At 44.2% G+C, this 19,467-nt stretch overlaps 1 protein-coding gene across 1 annotated transcript in view; it reads right to left on the bottom strand.

The window, feature by feature from the left end:
- Positions 1-19,467, bottom strand: part of GINM1 (glycosylated integral membrane protein 1) — a 31,429-nt gene that overhangs the window by 9,587 nt on the left and 2,375 nt on the right. The window contains exons 2-4 of the mRNA XM_014605528.3: positions 7,330-7,389; positions 6,977-7,073; positions 3,938-4,089 (exon numbers count right to left, since the gene is read on the bottom strand). Of these exons, the coding sequence (XP_014461014.1) occupies positions 3,938-4,089; positions 6,977-7,073; positions 7,330-7,389 (309 nt within the window). The remainder of the gene's footprint in view (positions 1-3,937; positions 4,090-6,976; positions 7,074-7,329; positions 7,390-19,467) is intronic.

The raw sequence follows: 19,467 nt of genomic DNA, 5'->3' as shown, positions 1-19,467 counted from the left end.
AACACGAACCATGTCCACTTAAAACAGAAAAATTAGGAGGCACCACTTTCTGACTGATCCTCGTATGACATTAGGATACATGCTCTTGTTCACCAGTGGCTGCTGGTGGTGGTGGAGACTGCATCGAAAAAACAGATGTGCATTCAGAGATGATTAACTATTTTTTTGTGCAAGTTTAAAATTGTTTCAATAATATTTGGCTGAGAAAAAGAAGAGGCATTAATTTCTGACTGACCTTCATAGCTTCCTAGTAAGGTCTTCCTAGTACATATCAACAGTGTAGTTAACATAAAACATGGCTAAGTTATATTCACTCATAACTAATGCTTCATTGTAAAAAGTTTCAAATAACATATACCTCAAGGGTGGCCAGAGTTACTCACCCTGGGAGCCACACCTGATCCTCCACTGAAGTTCAAGAGCCAGAGAAGGGGTGGGGGTGGGGGAGGGCGGGTGCTGAGCGACCTGGAGTGGAGGTGACACCCCCCCCCCTCCCCCATCTGAGCTGCTCTGGCTTATCCCAGGGGGGAGCACGCTGCAGCCCCTGCCCAAGCAGCCCAGTGGCTGAGCTGGCAGTCCTGGAGAGAGGAGGGTAGGCTCGGGGTGCGCTCCCTGCAGGGAAAGCCAGAGCAGCAGGAGGTGCAGGGCTGTGCTGTCACCGGGAGCTGCCTCGGGGAGAAGTGGGCGGGGCTTCAGCCAATTTGCAGAGAGCCACAACCACCGTGCCAGTGAGCCGCATACGGCTTGTGAGCTGTGGTTTGGCCACCACTGATGTACCTAGTTCTTAATAAACTACAATCAAGTAGTCTGACAAGCTGCTGGATTCTCTAAACAAACGTGCAATCTGCAAAATGCCTGTAAATGAAGTCCTGGGCTATTCTGATAATTCCTCATTAACAAAATACCACTGCTACATTGCAGTACTAGATTTCAAAATAAAATTTCACCTAACACCATGTGAGTAGAAAACAATAGATGTGCATTAGACTATAGGCTTGAAATTTCTCTTGGCAACTTGAATCATATTGTGTGCTCAGTGCCAAACCTCTTTGGTTTGAATATTGGTTACCAATGCAAAGGAAATTCTGGAAAATAAGTCCTACACATTTTAAACACTGGTTAGACCTACTTCCTCACTTCCCATCTAGTTATAACTACTCTGCATATTTTCAGAGATATTGGATTCTTTTTAAGAGACCATCAGCCCTTAGTGTTCATCTGAAATCTTGTTTTATGACGTCACTTTCTGGGGGTTTAAATTCACACACAAGAACCTAAAAGGAAGAAAAATCTACATGGCCTTTTATGATGAGACCAAATGCTGTGATCTGGTGTGAAGCTAAGCACTCCAGTGACAAAGCACTTGAGCACAATTTGAATTTGGAACAGAATAGAACTACTCATGCTTACAGTTAAACGCATGCTTAAATGCTTTCCTAGGCTGCTACTGGCAAGACAGAGCTAACAGTTCCCTGACCTGAAAGGCTGACTATCTCTGCAGAGAAGCAAGGTTTGTTTGGTAATACTTTTTTTTACTGGACCAACTATGTAGCTCGTCCAGTAAGAGACAAGAGAATATGCTAGATGTGAATCTGCAAGAGGCAAGGTTTTCCTGGTCATATCTTTTACTGGACTCCAGTAAAAGATACTTCCAAACAAACCTTGCTTTTTGCAGGTTCCCTGGACCATCATGACTGCAACACCACCACTACCACCACCACCCTGTTCATAGTTTCATAGTAGCTAGGGTCAGGAGGGGCCTGAACACATCATCTAGCCTGACCCCCTGCCACAGGCAGGAATGAATGCTGGGTTCACAAGACCCCAGACAGGTGATCGTCCAACCTCCTCTTGAATATGCCCAAGGTAGGGGCGAGGGACCACCTCCCTGAGAAGTTGGTTCTGATTTTGGCCACCCTAACTGTAAAATATTGCCTTCTAATCTCCAACCTAAACCTATTCTCCATCAGCTTATGACCACTGTTCCTTGTCACCCCAGGTGGTGCTGGGGAGAAAAGAGCTCTGCCTATTTGCTATTGATCCCCCTGATGAGTTTGTAGGCAGCCACCAGGTCCCCCCTTAGCCTCCTCTTGCTGAGGCTGAACAGGTTCAGGTACTTCAGTCTCTCCTCATAGGGCCTGTCCTGCTGCCCTCTCACCAAGCGGATGGCCCTCCTCTGAACCCTCTCCAGGCTGGCCACATCCCTTTTGAAGTGCAGTGCCCAGTACTGGATGCAGTACTCCAACTGCGGCCTGACCAAAGTCGCGTAGAGGGGGAGTATCACCTCTCTGGACCGGCTTGAGATGCACCTATGGATGCATGACAAGGTATGGCTGGCCTTGCTGGCTGTGGTCTGGCATTGGCAGCTCATGTTCATCTTGGAGTCAATAATGACTCTGAGATCCCTTCCCGCCTCTGTGCTTTCAAGACGGGAACTCCCCAGCCTGTAAGTATGCTGTGGATTCCTTCTCCCAAGGTGCAGCACCCTGCATTTGTCTACGTTGAACCCCATCCTATTCTCATCTGCCCACTTTTGTAGTCTGTCTAAATCTAGCTGCAGTCTCTCTCTCCCTCTCTCTCCTCGCCTCGCCTCACATCTTAGTGTCATCAGCAAACTTGGACAGCGTGCTTTCCACCCCGTCGTCCAAGTTGCTGATGAAGATGTTAAACAGTGCGGGCCCGAGGACAGAGCCCTGGGGTACTCCACTGTTCACATCTCGCCAGGTTGAGTACAACCTGTCCACCACTACTTTCTGGGTGAGCCCCATCAGCCAACTTTTTACCCATCCAACTGTGCAGGCATCAATGCCGCAGTCACTTAATTTATTGATGAGGATGGGGTGAGAGACAGTGTCAAAGGCCTTCTTAAAGTCTAGAAAGACTATGTCCACAGCGACACCACCATCCAAGGATTTAGTTACTTGGTCGTAAAAGCCAATCAGGTTGGTCTGGCAGGACCTGCCTTTAGTGAACCCATGCTGATTGCCCCTGAGCATGATCTCCTCTGCAGGCCCCCCACAGATATGCTCCTTGATGATTCTCTCCAAGAGCTTCCCGAGCGCCGAGGTGAGGCTTACAGGCCTGTAATTACTTGAGTCCTCCTTCCTCCCCTTCTTAAAAATAGGGACCACATTAGCCAGTTTCCAATCCCCCGGCACCTGGCCAGATGACCACGAATACTCATTCAGCTGGGCCAAAGGCTCTGCGATGACCCCTGCCAGCTCCCTCAACACCCTTGGGTGGAGGGCATCTGGACCTGCAGATTTAAAAATGTCTAGCCCTTCCAGAAGATCCCTAACTACATCTGCACTGACTGAAGGCTTGATAGAGCTATCCCCAAGACTGTCCCTACCTCTGGTAGGTGGGATATCCTGGTCCCTGTTCAGGAAAACAGAGGCAAAGAAACTGTTAAAACTGTTCCTCACTCATCTTTGTCAACTTTACAAGTAACTGAAGCCAATGAAAGAATCCTGCAATTTTTAAAAAAAGCAAAGTCTCATTTAAAAAACAAACAAACAGACATTGTAGGTGAGCTTAGCTTTCCTGGGTAAATGCATTTTTTTTTTTTTTTTTTTTTTTAATGGAAGCATATATTTATATACAAGTGGACTAAAACAGGTAGCTGCAATATCAATATGGAAAAGCTCTTATAAGACAGTTAATGCTATTCAAATACAAAATAGAGTAGTAAAAATTCTACTCTTTAAAAAACAAATCAACCAGTCAGCCTTAGTTTGTAGTAAGACACCAAACTTTGAAGTCTTGTATTTATAGCACAGACCATCCACGCAGATAAGCATCCCATCTATCCCTAACACTGATAGTTGCTTTAGCAGGTACATATCATTCTCAGAACACTGCCCCACATAATTAGAGTTAAAAGTTTAAACCACTGTTCTGGATTTAGAAAAGGCTAACGAACACAATCGAATTTTACCTGCTTTCCATCGATTTCTGTCACCTCTTCCTGAATGACAATTAACTGCAAATTGGAGGTGGAAGCCAAAGGCCACTCATGAACCATGATTCGAACACTGACAATTCCCAAATGTCTTTGATCCAGTAGGTTATCAGAGTTTCCATTCTCCACTGTCAACAGATAATTATGCAGTTAACAAGGTCACAAAAGAGAAACACACACCAACCCCACAAATGACACAGATGAACATAAAAGTGTCGACAAATGTAACTGGCTAAGAATAACATGTACTCAAAGATACCAACTTCTCAATGCCAATAAATGAGTAAATCACTACTACTTCTCAAGTACAACACCCAGAAGGCCAGCTATGCTGTAACATGGGTAAAGCAGCCTAGTCTTCATTTTCACCTGCCCTACAATTTTCTGTCATTGCTATTGCTGGTGGTAGCCACCATAGTTTTTGCTGCTATGTCACTTAATCCCACTCACGGTAGAGCTAAAATGATAGAGGGCAACTGTCTTCCTGAACTAGCATTCAAGCAATCCAGCTGGCACTCTACAGTTACTTCTCTGTTGCATTCGCATCTCAGTTGTTCAACATGATGCACGAGGATGAGGATGCAGACAAACCAACTGTTTGTACAACAGCTTAGTTTATACAAAACTGCTCTGATTGTTTCTGTAGGTAAGAAGGTCAAATGCCCCCTCCCCAACACTACTTTCTGGATACCTCCTTGGCTCAGACCCCCTCTTCCTTTTTCAAATAGCCATTAAAGAGAACTGCTGCCCTCTGAGTTCCAAATGGCAGTTATCAAATTCTTCAGGACAATGTACACTGCTCTTCCCCAGAACCAACATCTTCAGGATCCAAGAATTCTCTCACGCTGTGCAATGGGGTCTCCCTTGCCCAAGCTAGGCTTCTCTCCCTCGTAAATTGTTACCCATGCCTTCTTATGTGCCTTCACCAATCCCATGTTCTAAGGCTACCCACAAGACCCTAGCACCCAACCAGAAACGACCCTAGCAGGGTGCAGCTTGTGTGGGGCCTGGACATGAAGAAGCTGGCAGCAGCAGTGGGGTGGGGGGTAGCAAGCGGCTGGATGTGAAGCTGGTGGCAGCAGTGGCAGAGTCACCAGCACTAAGTGGGCCCTGCAGGACAAGCCACAGCCGCTCTGCCCAGCTCCGCAGGGTCCCCCAAAGCTTGGGGCCCAGGGTGGTCCCCCTGATTGGCGCCCCCAGGGATGGCCCTGCAGTCAACATCCCGTTAGTAGATAAAGAATAACCCTCTTCTCTTATTCAGTGCTTCCCTGTATACACCTACTAATCCCTCCTATCCCACCACTGTGGAAGTAAAATGAAGCTTGCAGTGGAACACTTTCAATGAGGATAGTAAGGCATGTTGTTCAAGGCCAGTCTAGACATCATGGCTGGTTGTCAGTGCAATGCACAGCTTGTAGGTTTTGGGGGAGACATAAATGTCTTCAATCATCCATCAATACTTTGGCATTTCCGTAGCCTTCATATTTAAGTCCCATTAAAAGCAAAATGTCTTTTTCCCCAAAACCAAAACAATGGTTTTAAACAACACCTTCCCTCATATCGCCCCTCACAGCTTCCCCTACCATCTGACCCCCCTGCTACAGTGGTGGTAGGGACAAATTTAAGATGAACCTCTGATAATTAGATTCTATACATGGAAAATTATAACAAATTTATAAATTTTCCATGTATAGAATCTACACTTGCAGATTTCTTGCAAGTTATCTTCAATTCTGGTAATTACAGTATGTAATTAATCCTCAGAACAGGATCAAATGGTATATTCTGTTCTTCAGATCATGGAAACAAGGCAATTAGAGAGTGGTGCCAAAAGTATGCATTTCCAGCTCTGGATCCCAGGCCTAAGACAAAATAACTGGTTTCATCACAGTTTCAGATTTATATAATACATTTGTAAAACAAACAAAAACCTCCACCCCAACTGCAGATTATTGGCTTAGAAACTAATGAAAGCAGGAGTTGAAAGTACACAGCATCCTGAAAGATTAGGCCTTGAATTAGTCAATAAAACCTTGGCTTGCATTTTTGAGTCAACTGTCTCTTAAGTAAATTACACTTTGAGATGTTTTAAAATCTGTATCAGAGATAGAAAGAGATAGGAACATACCTAACTACAAGCGACAAACAGCAATGTGTTACTGCCTGCCCCCGCTGTCCCTCCCAAAAGGAGCTGTGTTAAATTAATAATTTATCATGCTCTGGGTTTTCAAAAGACAAGGTCATGTCTCAGAGAAGCAATTTTAAAAGCATTAGCATGTTCTTAGGAAAGATCGGATTATAAAGGGGAGATGATCTCAGAAACCAACCTTGAGACTGATCATACCTAGTGCATCAAAAAACCATTCTGAATATAAGAGGATCTTCAATCAAATTAACATAATAGTCTCAGCTTCATTCATTATGCAATATGCTGTGTATCTCCAAGAATCAAAACACTTTTGAGTGGCACTTGTTGAACCACAGCATTGAATTAGTGAGGAAAACAACTATTTCCTCTTCCACAGGACAATATTAAGATTGCATGCAGTACTTGCACAACATAGCAGCCTAACCTATGAAAACCTTGCCTGGCCCACTGGATGTGGAATTAAGATATCTCAACAAAACATACTTGAAGAGCCACATAATTCTAATTCCAGTTTCTCCTGCTGAACTTTTTGGATATGTTCCAAACAATACAGAGCCATTAGCAGGGTGGAGTCACATCCTTGCATTTACATGGCTTAGTCGGTGCTACAAAACCCTCTGTTTTCAGAAATACATATAAGAGCTGTATTTCAACTGAAACCGTTTAAATACAATCATATTCATGCATCACAGAAACAACTGAGCAAATCAGATTTTTCCCCCTTCACAAATTAATTCTGTATTTGACTACCCTGGAAATAAATTGTTTTTGTGCTGACCTTTGGAGTGTATTACAGTAACAAGTTATGCTTTTCTTTGGATAACAAGGAAGTAGATATCTCAGACAAAGAGCTGAGAATTACTCACTTATTAGAGTTGGACACTTTATCCGGATAACACCAATCTTCATAAGAAAGTCATTTACATATACTTGCCCATTAGCATAGGTGACATTAAAGAGAACCTTTAAAAGAGAGAGAGAAGGTAGTTAGGAAAAACTGCATACTTAAATTCATCATGTCACATTTTCAGTTTCAGAATTACATAGTAAATACAAAGAGAGACATTACAGAATAAAATAATGACATCAATGAATCAGAAAAAGTAGAATATTTAGCACAGGTTCATGAAGTCAAATCCTCCCTTCATATCTGCATGCCCAACACCTACTGGTTCATAAGTAGAATTTGGTTCATAACACATTCATAGGTCAAACACACCTGTTTTCCTTGAAGTTCCCCATTGGCTCTCAACACAGTAACGTTGACTCTGATGGTCTCCTGAAAAACAGTAATGAAAAAGGCAGTCCTGTAAGACAAAATGCATCTTACAGTGCAATAAGATGCTAAGCCCACAGACTACTTCTGTATGCTATACTTGGAAAAAAATGGGATGTGTGTAGGACAAGCAAGCACATTCCCCAGTTGTCCCATCTGGAAAATAGTAACCTGTGAAATGTGCTTGTCCTATTCAACACCTGTTCTTTGTTGAAGACAAAGAGGTGTTGAAGAGGTGAATAGGACAAGTCCTATTAACTTGTCCTATTCAACACCTGTTCTTTGAAGAGGACTGATAAGGAAAAGAATGACGACTGCTCCCTATTTAGTGGAGAAGTGTAACTGTAAAAAATGTGAGAGATCAGTAGGGATCCAGGTTTTCTGTATGCAACAGAAAAATATGAATTTTCTCCTTTAAAGGAGAAAAACGCAGGAAACAGCAGGTTTCTCCTTGCAGGTTGGCAGAGTTCCAGCCTGCAAGGAGCTGCTTGGGGCTGGGGGAGTGGGAGGAGGGTGATCATCACAGGCAGGGGGTGCCACATACATGTGCATGCACACACATGGCAGCAAGGCAGCATGGTAGAGAGCAGTTCCCGCAGCTCCCTGCAGGTAAGTCTGTGAGGGGGAGGGAGGCATAGGTGACAGGGGAGGGCAGAGGGTGGCAAAATGGGGTGGTGGCAGCAGTTTGCAGTAAGCCCCGACAGTGAGTGAGGGAGTTGGGGCAGGGTTGGCAGCTGGGGCTGGGGGCACTGCCCCACTAGGACGGTGCACGGTGCCCAGGGTCAGAATGCATGGCTGTAGGACCCAGCTGCATAGCGGGATGGAACCATGGGTGGCTCGTCCCGGGCGGGGCTGGCGGGGGACCTGGCTCCCCACTGCTGTGCACGCTCCCAGGGAGTGGTCAGACACTAGAGGTGATACATCAGGGTGGTATGGGGGGGAGCAAGTGCCACCTGATTTGTGTGCCAACAGCAGAGTACGGGGCTTCAGCCTGGCTGAACCGACATAGGCAGGAGCCATTTCTGTGGCCCAGTGGGCAGGACCCAGCATGGGAGGGCAGAACAGAGTGGCAAGACTTGTTGCTGCTACCACCGGGACCCCCAGGCCAGCCATGTCACCAGCAACACAAGAAGTAATGGACTAGGGGGAGGGCTGCGCTGCCTATTCCTCCTCCTGCTGCCAGCCACTCACACATCTGGCCACAGCTCTACCCCAAAGAGGAAGTTGGTTGTGGGGCAACATGGGTGGCCTGAGGGCAGTGGTAGCCCCTGAGCCCTGGTGGTGAGGTAGAACCGCAGCCTGGCATACAAGTGGCTGGTGGTAGAAGGAGGTGAGGGCAGCAGGGTGTGTGTCCCATTCCCCCCCCCCCCCCGCCCAAACGCTCTGTTACTCATCTTGCTGCTGGTGGCACAGCTGGCACAGGGGTCCTAGAGGCAGTGAGTCTTGCTGCACCGCTCTACCCTTCTGCACCAGGTCCTGTCTGCTGGACTGCAGAAGCAGCTCCTGCGCATGCCAGTTCGGCCAGGCTGCAGCCCCATGCCCTACCATAGGCCCACAATTCTGGGGGGGGGAATGTGCCCCCCACACATTTCCCCCCAACATGTACTCAGGCATCCCCACCCTGCCCCCACACAGTGGGGGAGCTGAGGCTTGGGGGAGGGGAGCAGCAGGTCAGGAGTAAGGAGGGGCATCCACAGGGCTGGGGGGGGTCTGTGGCTTGAGAGTGAAGGGCACTGGCATATCAGGGCTGCTTAGCACCACAAAGCAACAAAGGGAATAGCCACAGCTGGACCTGCATCCTGGTAAGTGAAGGGGAGCTCTGATTTTCCATGATTAACAAAAAAACAAAATAAAAAAAAAAAAATCAAAATATATAGATATTTAGAATTTATTTAATGATAATGACTGAGGCACTGGTAGGCTTCCAAACTGCTTTTAAATTGTAAATAAATCACTAAAGCATTGTGTTCAACTGATACTTATATAGGTAGGGGAGTTTCATTTTAATCGTGGGAAAATGCAGATTTTGGAGTTCGTAATCAGATCAGAAATCATCAAGCAAAGCCCTCAAGAAAATACATCATTCAACATATGGGTATGCTTGAGACACAGCAGCTAGAGATGGCTGAGAGCACTTATTTAGGCTGGAGGGCCACTAAGCCAGTGTTGATGAGCTACTGAGGGCTGCACATACATACGCACACATGTGTGCGCACACACACACATGCACACAGGAGCTCCCTGCAACAAGGCCAGGGCTGACCCCAGAGCGGGAGCATAAGCCTGCCTAGGGCTGCTCCATACTGTCCTGCCCCGCCAACAGGGCTCCTGGCCTATGCGCACACACCCCAACCCCGCAGCACCCACGAGCCGATGGTGGGGCAGGATGGGACGGCACCGAGGCTAGGCTCCATTACCCCAGAGAGAGGCTGAATGAGCTGCATTCGGGCTCCGGCCTCTACTGGCATTGCAGGGGCCACTGGATGGAAGCAGCCCCATCCACTCACCCATCTCTACATGGCAGGCCCTAAGTGAGCTGCACTCAGGCCCTGGCCTCTGCTGGTGGTGCATGGTGCTGGATGGGTGGGTAGGGCTGCTTCCTCCCAGCGTCCCCTGTGCCAGCAGAGGTCAAACCCAAAACCTAAGTGCATCCCTCGCAGTGCCTGGAAGATGGGAGTCCAACACTGCAAGCCCTGGGCACCACCCACCAGCAGAGGCTGGGGTCCAAGTATGGCTCACCCATGGCCATACGGGGCTGGACTTCATCTCCCAGGCCACTGCAGGGGATGTTGGGTAGAAGCAACCCTGCTTGCCTGCCTGGCAACAGTAGAGGTGGAACTGCCACCCATACCATCCACTAGCAAAAGCTGGGGCCCAAATGTGGCTTGCCCAGGGCCTGCCGCATGGTGCTGCTGCCCACCAGATAAAATGAACTGGTGAGCCAGAACTAGCCCATGGGCCGTATTTTGCCCACCCCTGCAATAATGTATGCCACCTATTCCACTCCTAACAAGACTGTTACTTACACATTTTTAATGCTTCATCCAGTTTTACTTCCCAGAAATATAATAATGCTATTTAATACAAAATTTTCAACCATTAAGTAAAGGGCACAAAGTAACACTTCTTTTCAGTTTTCAAAGTTGCTCGTTCATTTCTCCACTACTTTTCATTATCTTTCCAAGTCACATACGCATTCCCAACCCAGACATTTCCCACCCTTTCCAGACCTGGATCCAAGAGATTTGCTCACTTCTCAACTACAAATTGCCTTGATTTATGAAATTACTGCCTCCCAGCATCATCCAGTCCCTTAAGACAGCTACAACCTCTCCTCCTCTCTTATTGGCAGGACCAAGTGACAATTCCTTTGTATCTGGTACCTTTCCTCAAAACCTCCCTAACCTGCCATGGTCCATTCCCTTTTTGTAAAACAAGGAAATAAAAATCTTCCTGGAACTTGACAATTAGTAAATACATTACCCTTTTCTAACAAAGCAGAGTTATTTCACAACTCCTCAGTCAACTATCGCATCTCAGCCTTAATGGATTTCACTGGGGTTTTGCTCTCTTTTCCATATAGGTAATGTAGCCTCTTGCTGCTGGTTCATCTTCTCCCTCTGCACAGTATACTTTGGTATACCTTTCTTAATCAAATTCCAAGCATCTCAAAGAGTCGCACATCACTATTTTACTGATACCTACCAAATATTCTCCAGCCATATAGATACCTACCCTGGGCTTTCAACCATGTTTTAAAGAGTTTAGGTTCACCTAGATTTTACAAGTGGCGTTTTTTTTTAAAAAAGGGGTTTTTTTACAAGTTCTAAGGGACAGGGAATGCCTTATTATCTGCATATATTACATAACAAAGCAAGGCACCATTCCTAAATAAGACTTTGCATCTTTGCTGCTATTTAAAAGATCCATAATAATTATTATTTCACATCCCCTACACTGGCCAGTCTAAACTACACCTGAAATGGAGTTAGCTGGAACTAGGGTTAAATTAAGAGTGAACACAATTTAAAACCCAATGCTCCCTGAGAAAATGACTCATACAAAAGGCAAATCTGTTCTCAGTGCCTGTTACAGGAAGCAGATATCTACACCACCTTTTCTCAGTCATCCAAGAGAAATGAAAACCCACCAATTCATTTGGGGAACTAAAATTAGTTACTCCAAATATAGGTCAGATCAACAATAAAACTATAGGACTCGGACCACTGTACTTTCAGCTAATTCCCTTTCCCTGCTAACGACATTCTTCTCTTTAGGTCCATACTAATTAGATATTTAGAAATGGATACCTGATTTAGCTCCTGACCTAACATTAAGAGCAGTATTGTATTACTTTACATTTACATCTTGCATTGTATTTCTTTAAGGTAGGAGATTTACTAAAACCTTTGCCTTGTGATTTTCAAGCTACTTTTGCTGGGTGAAGAAGCCAAGGGCACAATTTCAAGGCTGTCTTAATCTTCCCTCTCTTTTTAGGTTTCTAGTGCAATTTTAAGAAGTATTCCACAAAGTTATTTTTGTTATATCTCTCTTTATATGAATATCAATATATATAATCTCTCTATAGAATGACTCATTTAAAATACAAGTAGGGGAAAAAAAGAGCTCCATATAATTGTTCAGAAAAATAATGAATAGGGAAAGCTCATGTTTTGTAAGTGTTCAGCTGGGAAATGAAAGGCATAAAGGAAAATAGATGTACTCACACACAAGCAAATGTAAAAGCTTACTAAATGAAATTATGCATTATTCTTTTGGTTTTTTCAAAGTTTTTCAATCCTTCCATGGTTTTCCAGAGTAGCTAGTCTTAAACAAAAGCATATATTCTAAACTTAAATGCATCAAGTTCCTCATCAAGTAGGGGTGCACTGACAGAGATTTTTTGGGCCAATACCGATAGCTGATTTTTAAGGAGGCATACTGGCCGATACCGATTCAATTTCTGATACAGCTGCCTGCAGCTGCAAAGTCCGTTGCGGTGGAAGGGGACGGGGGAGGGAAGGGATGTGGGGGGTGCAGATCAACATCCCCCCGTGGTGAAGGAGGGGGCAGAGGCAGGTGCTGCCTCACCGAGACGGCATATGGGACAGAGCCATGCCTCGATGGGGGGTGTAGGGCGACTCCTGCTGCTGCTTGCACCTCTTGTGCCCCAGGATCTGCATAGGGTGGTGTGGCTAGGCTGCAGCTGTGGGCTGGAGCCAGGGCTGGGCTCAGGGCGGGGGCTATGGAGCGGGCTGCAGCCACCCCAAATTTCACCATAGCACCGCTCCCAGCACCACCGCCGCCACATGCCCAGTGCAGCCCTGGCTCTTCCTGGTGCATGGATGAAGGCGGGGCGTTGAGCCACGGCTGTACTGGGTGCACAGCACCAGCAGCACTGGGAGCGGGGCTATGGTAAGATTTGGGGTTTTGGTCTGGGGTTTTCCATCTGTAGCCCCCATCCTGAGCCCAGCGCCCACCAAGAAGAGCCTGGCACAGCCCCGGCTCCAGCCCGCAGCTGCAGCCTGCCTGCCCTATGCAGATATGGGGGCACCCCCCCACCCTCCCGGGGTGCAAGCAGCGGCAGGAGCCACATCCCTCCCACCCCCCAAAATGAACCGTGGCTCTGTCCCGGATCTGTCCGTCCCCCTCACCACCACCAATGCCCCTTCCCTCCCCCCTCCCTGTCCAGCACAATGAATTTACCAGCTGCATGTAGCTCTGCTCCTTGCTGCCCGAGTACTACATGCATGCACAAGCATTTATTGGCCAAATTATTGGCTGCGTCGGGCTGATTTCCAATACAGTTAATTTTCTTTATATCAGTACCGACTGGATACTGGACTGATGTATCAGTGCACCTCTACCATTAGGTAGAAGAAATTAAAAGTTTGAAGCAATTCCCCATCTATATGCTGTCAACATGCAGTCACAATGCCTAAGTCCAGACAAAGCTGAAGTGCTGATAAGCTGCCAAAACTCCAAAAGGCTGTAGGTCCTGATCTATTCAGGCCATAGGTTAGCAGCGTGAAAACATTCCCAGGGTCTTTAGTCTGCTTGTGTTAAGACAATAGTAACTCTTCTTTTGAGTAGCCTCTTGACATCCTTGTTCTTTCCACACATATAACAGCCTTGTTCCTAAGCCTTATAAATGCAGGCATTTGCTCCCATTTGGTCATACTGAATCTATCTGCATGCTAGATAGAGGTTTTGAAGTTTTTCTCAATCTAGAGTCCAAAGAGAATTCAGTGTTTTGGCACTAAAAAATTATTTACTGTTATTTTTGCCTCAAACATATTTGCACTGGTACCGAAACAGCTCTCTGACACAGTGAAGGAGCTGTTATCTCTGAAAGCTGCTAAACCCAATCCTAAAGGCCTCAGACTGAGAATAAAGTCACTCCAGAAACCAAGTAATAAAACTCAAGATGCCTATTTTGCAGTACAGTCTGTGTCATTACAAGGATTACTGCCTGGTTTTTAAGGCTTCTTTGGCTCTCCCCCTTTTTATTTATTTAAAGTTACTTTAAAGGACAACTTTATAATAGTATCATGTTAGCATTAATTTGGGTTTTTGGTTGTAGCCGTGTTAGCCTAAGGACATTGGCAGGCAAGGTTCTTTGACTAGATGTGATGTATTTTATTAGACAAACTGAGCAGCTGGAAAAAAGTTCTTAGTAAGCTTTCAGGCACAGTCATCCTTCTTCAGGCATAGGGAGTCTCTGCTGTTCTGAGATTCTAAGCCACTCTCATTTCTAGGTAGCCACCTGCTACCTAGAGGTCTGTAGAAAAAACATTTAAAGCTATGTCTATGTCCGAATCTCTGAATTGATTCAAAGGGTTCCAATTCCATTCAGAGAGATTAAAGGGTCCTCTGATTTGATTCAGATTCAGAGATTCAGCCACCAAATTGGGCTGAATCTCCACCAAATCCAATCAGGGACCGAAGTTTTACACAGCCCTAATGATAACCATTCAATAACCCAACATGTCTATTTCTGCTTCCTGTTTCTATGGCAAATCACTTTGAAGTCCACAGGAGCTAGGATAATTCAGCCACAATTCAAGTATCAGTATTTATCAATCTTTTCATGATCCTACAGGACCAAGAGTCACAGGTCTTACCAAGCATCCTCTAATTTAGCTTTAGGCCAAAGCTAATTTTATCATCTTCAATAATTTTTTTCCTTCTCCGAAGGAAAATGTACATGTCCAATATGCAAAATTACATTCAATAACAAACAAAATCATAAAAATCATCTCATTTAGAACTGTCTAAATACACATAACTTTTTAAAAACAAAACCAACAAAATTAGACCCTGCAGCATTTGGAAAACTGAGTTTAGTTTCAAACCTGAGCAGGAGCTGAGACCAGCTGAAAACCAGGTGTCTGTTTTTAAATTGCCAATGTCTCTGCCCATGACACTCTCACCTGTCAATTCACTGCCACATACACATGCCCTCAGACACAACCTGATTTATAAGCCCCAATATAGAAACAACTGAAAAGTTATTTATGCCTGTTACAGGAAGTGGATGTCTATACTGGACTCTTAAGATTTCCCACTATTGTTTTAGCACTTGTACACTGTGTACATGTACAGTAGCATTTCTACTGACATATGTGGATCTGCCCTAAGCAAATTTAGAGTGGTAAAAACAGAGCAAAGGCCAGTGTGATATTTGTGCTTCTCTCCTTCTTAGCAACAAAATAAAACAACAGGATTGTTCCGAATTTAAACAAAATCTGTAAAAATGGCAAACCAGGCCCTTTTTTCTTATTCTGCACTACTCAATTCTGTGCTATGTTACAAAGGAATCCAACTGTGAAAGTAAGGGCAGGATGGAAAGGCACTGCCACTGAAGGAAATGGGAGCAGGATAAGAAAGGAATGGTAGTACAGGAGGAGAAGAAGGAGAAAAAAAGAACAGAATGAATTTACAGGAAATATTCACTGCCCACCAGGCTTTATAGATTTTTTCAATCCATACAAATCATTACAATGTCTACATAGGTTTTTTATGAAAAATTCATTGCAAAGTCATGCTGCTTAACCACACAGGAAACCTGGACTCAGGAACAAGGTTAGTTACAAAGCCATTGGACATGAGACATATTTGTATAGGAAGAAATTATCTAATTCAGGCCCCCATACAGTTTCCTTAGTACAGAGTTACTCCTAGGAAGTCCAGCACATTCTTGCTATGTCACACACATAAAGGCCCCATCTACAAATTCTATCACATTACAGAGTCTAATTACAATTCAGACATCCCCTAAAACTGATAACAAGGTGCTTTCTGGACTAAAAATCTCTTATCACAAGCTCACAGAATGGTACATGGACAACAGCTTTTGAGGATTATTACCATGGGTGGCTCCAAAATTTGGTAAAGGGGGTGCAGAACTGACTGACACCATAGGGGTGGCTATGCCCTCACTTCAGCTGCCCTCCTGCCCTGCCCTGCCCCACCCCACAGGGATAAGTAGACTATGCTATGGAAGCAACAGCTGGGGACTTAAAGGCCCCAAATCAGGTAAGAATCCCCCTCTCTCCCCCTCTGTGCTTCCCTCCACACCTCTCATTCCACTCTTCCTCCCCCCACTGCTGCCTCTGGCTGCCCCAGGGGTGGAAGGAGCTCCAGAGATGCTCCTGACCTGCTCTAGATAGGCTATATGGGGGGGCCAGGCTCAGTTGGGGATAGTAATACTGGTGGCAGCAGGCAGGTTTCCCTTCTGTGACCCTGCTCCCAGGCTGGTAGAAAATAAGGGGGGAAGGAGGGGAAGGAAATCAGGCAGGGAGGAGGAAACCATCTGCCACTGATCCCAGTTCAACCCAACTCCTCACACAGTCTGGATGGAGCAGGGCAGGAGCATCTCTGAAGTTTCCTCTGCCCCTGGGGCGGCCAAAGACAGAAGGGACAGTGACAGCCATGGACAAGGAAGGAAGAGAATGGGAGAGAAGAGGAGAGGACATGCCACTGAGCATGGAGGGGAAGGGAGAGGGGATTTCTTACCTGATTTGGCGACTTAAAAAAGTCCCTGGCTGCTGCTCGCAAAATCTGGTCTGGGTGGGGGGGGGTGCAGAAGGTGACTGTACCAGTGTGGCCCCTCTGAATCTGCCTTTGCCTACTGCACTGAGAACTGGAAGGAGGAGATCCTGTTATACAGGCACAACTAGGACTTCCTGTTTACTCATAAGAATAATAATACCAATAAAAGTTTGTCAAATAGACTAGAGATAGTAAAAAACATGGTGGTCCTGGGGTAACACACTAAAAGCTAGCTCCCCTCTGTAATTCAGAGAGAATTTCATGACACAATAGTAAAAAAGGTCACAGCTTCTAAGGTTGAAACAAGCCTAATAATTGACTTGGAAAACAGGTTCCAAATTTCATATTTTAGGCAGGTCTAACCAGTTACAGTGTAAGCTAAGAAAGATGCCACCCAGAGGACCCAAACATTTAGTCTGGTTTTAAAGTAGAACTATGGTCCAGTGATACTTCAAACTGTAGTTATGTTTGTAACTGAGTTAAGGAACAACTATGCTGGAACCAGGTTCCCTGATATAGGACAAAAATGACAGCCCCTGGCCACTTTACAAAGATTTTTCTTACAAAAAAATCCACTGCTGAGCTTTTCTACAACTAACACTTCTACAGAACACTTATTATTAAAGTAGGCAGTATAGTATTAGCGTAAGAACTTAAAATTACACTCCACCTGTAAGAGAAAATTAGATGATAACACATGACACCTGCTTTTCTTGCATGTGCACAATTGCTTGCTTACTTCCTTCTTTGCAGAAGTTCTTCATGTAAAAATGCTTATTCTCCTCTTTTTCCTGGTTACCTTCTAGAATTTCTCACTATTAAATCATGTTCATGCTATGACTATTTTACCAAATGTTTTCAAGGCACATACTTAATTCCAAGACAACAGGAGAACATTATGACATCATATTGCATTCATTTAATAAAATATTCATGGGAAGATGCACAAAGATTTCACAGCAAGTTTGGAATACATTCCTAGTTATCACTGCAAGACAGATTTCTTCTATGGTTTTAACAGGGCATTATTAACATGGCCATATTCTACAAATATTTTAAAAAGGTGACTATTGCATACATCAGTGCACACACATGTGGTTTACATAGTGAAGGTTACATTATCTGAACAATCTCAATAACATTATTTTTCTGCCTTGAATTAAGAACACTCCCAAAACATTTCAGTATTCCATAAATAGACATTATTCTGAATACTATTATTTTTCTTGCAGATAAGCAAAATGCCACATATCTGACAAATATGGAAGCCACTTAAAGTTAAAAAATGGAATCTAAGTAATTAAAGATAAATTATCAAAAAGCAAACACTCACAATCTAGACGCTCAACCATTTAATTTATTTAGGCAGATAAAAATCAGTGGTGGTACAGATGTAAAACGGAATAATAATAAAGCCATAAAACCAAACCAACAGTGCATTTGGACATCTCTTCTCATCTGGCTCATACTAAGAAACATTTAATTAAGACAAATACACTAATTCTTACCCAAGCATTCAAAATTATATATTATACCTAAAATTTTTGCTAGTAAAAAACTCCTTTGTTCTGATTTCCTAGCTTCCTTTGTTTGATCAGGTCACTGAGGACTTGAAGGGTACATTTCAAGTCAGTCTTACTCTTGCATCATTTTAAAACTTTTCAGTACATCCTGAACATATTTATATAAGACGTACTTAAAAAGTAACTTTGGGAAATCAATTCTGAATTTCTACTGTAGAAAGACATCAAATGACTCATCCAAATTGTGACCAAAAGATTGCAAAATCCAAAAAAAAAAGAGGCGGAGATAAAGCCAGTATTTTAAAAAGGGCCTATTTGAGAAGTCAGAGGTATTGTGCAACAATGGAAGATCTCAAATACCAGAGCTAAACAAACTATTTCAAACTTATGAAATTGAAACTTATGAAAATGATTTACAGGCCAATTACTTTTATGCACACATTTCAATGTTTTTCATTCTGTTACAGTTTCCCATAATACATTTCCTGAATTAGAAAAGTTACCTTCTTAACCTACACTTGGAGACTAACTTTAACTTCAGAGTTAAACTAAGATTTTCAGCAATCAGTAGTATTCCACCTAATTGCCATTAAAGTGATGACTGTACACAGCGCTCACTCACAAAACATAGTTGAAAATGCTAATCATTTGCTGAAGTTGTGCAACATCCACATGCCCACAGACCCTGAACTATTCAGAGCTACGATTACTCTGCTATTATAGCCCTTGTGTAATATTTAGGTTTGTGAAGCCTATTTTCAGTCCCTTCAGTAGATATACTGCAACTAGTCAGTTCATATTTAGACAGGAGAGATTATCCTGTTCAGCACTCAATATATTTTATGTCTTCTATATCCAAAATGGTCCTCTGTACACTACAAAAATTTGCTCAGCTAAAATAAACATTTCCTCTGCCTTCCTCACTCCATATGAGGGAGTCTTTCAGATGACTGCCAACTGATATAAGAAACATTTCAAACAGATCTCAACCTTTAGGCACAAAAGTAAGACTGAGTCAAATCTATCTATTCATGCCACAACTGCTGCTGTACCAGTTTCCACACGCAGTTAACATAAACAGTTGTAAGAGATGACAGCTTATCATCTTTTACAAATAGTAAACTCTGCTGAGATTTAATCTTACAAATACATGCACAAACGCTAAGGAATAGTTCCTTGGTACAAAAGGACTTCAAACACAAGGCACTGCAAGGCATAACAGCACAACCCTTTTCAGGTACCTGGCCTTGGGATAATGGAATCCACAGTATGCAGGCAATGCCTAAGCCAGGGGTTGGTGACCCACAGCAACATTTGCTCCAGCCCGCAAATGGGAGGTTTCAGCTGCAGCTCTCCCCGTGCCACATGGGAAAAACTGGCAGCAGCATGTCTGCCCTTCCACCTCTGACCTGAACCGAATCACTCCAGCTCACATCCTAAGAAGAGTGCTGACTTGTGGCCTAAGCTTCCTCTACAAAGCATGGAGAAGATTAAGTGCCTCAAC

Source organism: Alligator mississippiensis, chromosome 1 (assembly GCF_030867095.1).
Source record: "Alligator mississippiensis isolate rAllMis1 chromosome 1, rAllMis1, whole genome shotgun sequence".
Taxonomy (NCBI): domain Eukaryota; kingdom Metazoa; phylum Chordata; order Crocodylia; family Alligatoridae; genus Alligator; species Alligator mississippiensis.
The sequence above is the reverse complement of the archived record's forward strand: the minus strand, read 5'-3'. Positions and strand labels throughout refer to the sequence as shown.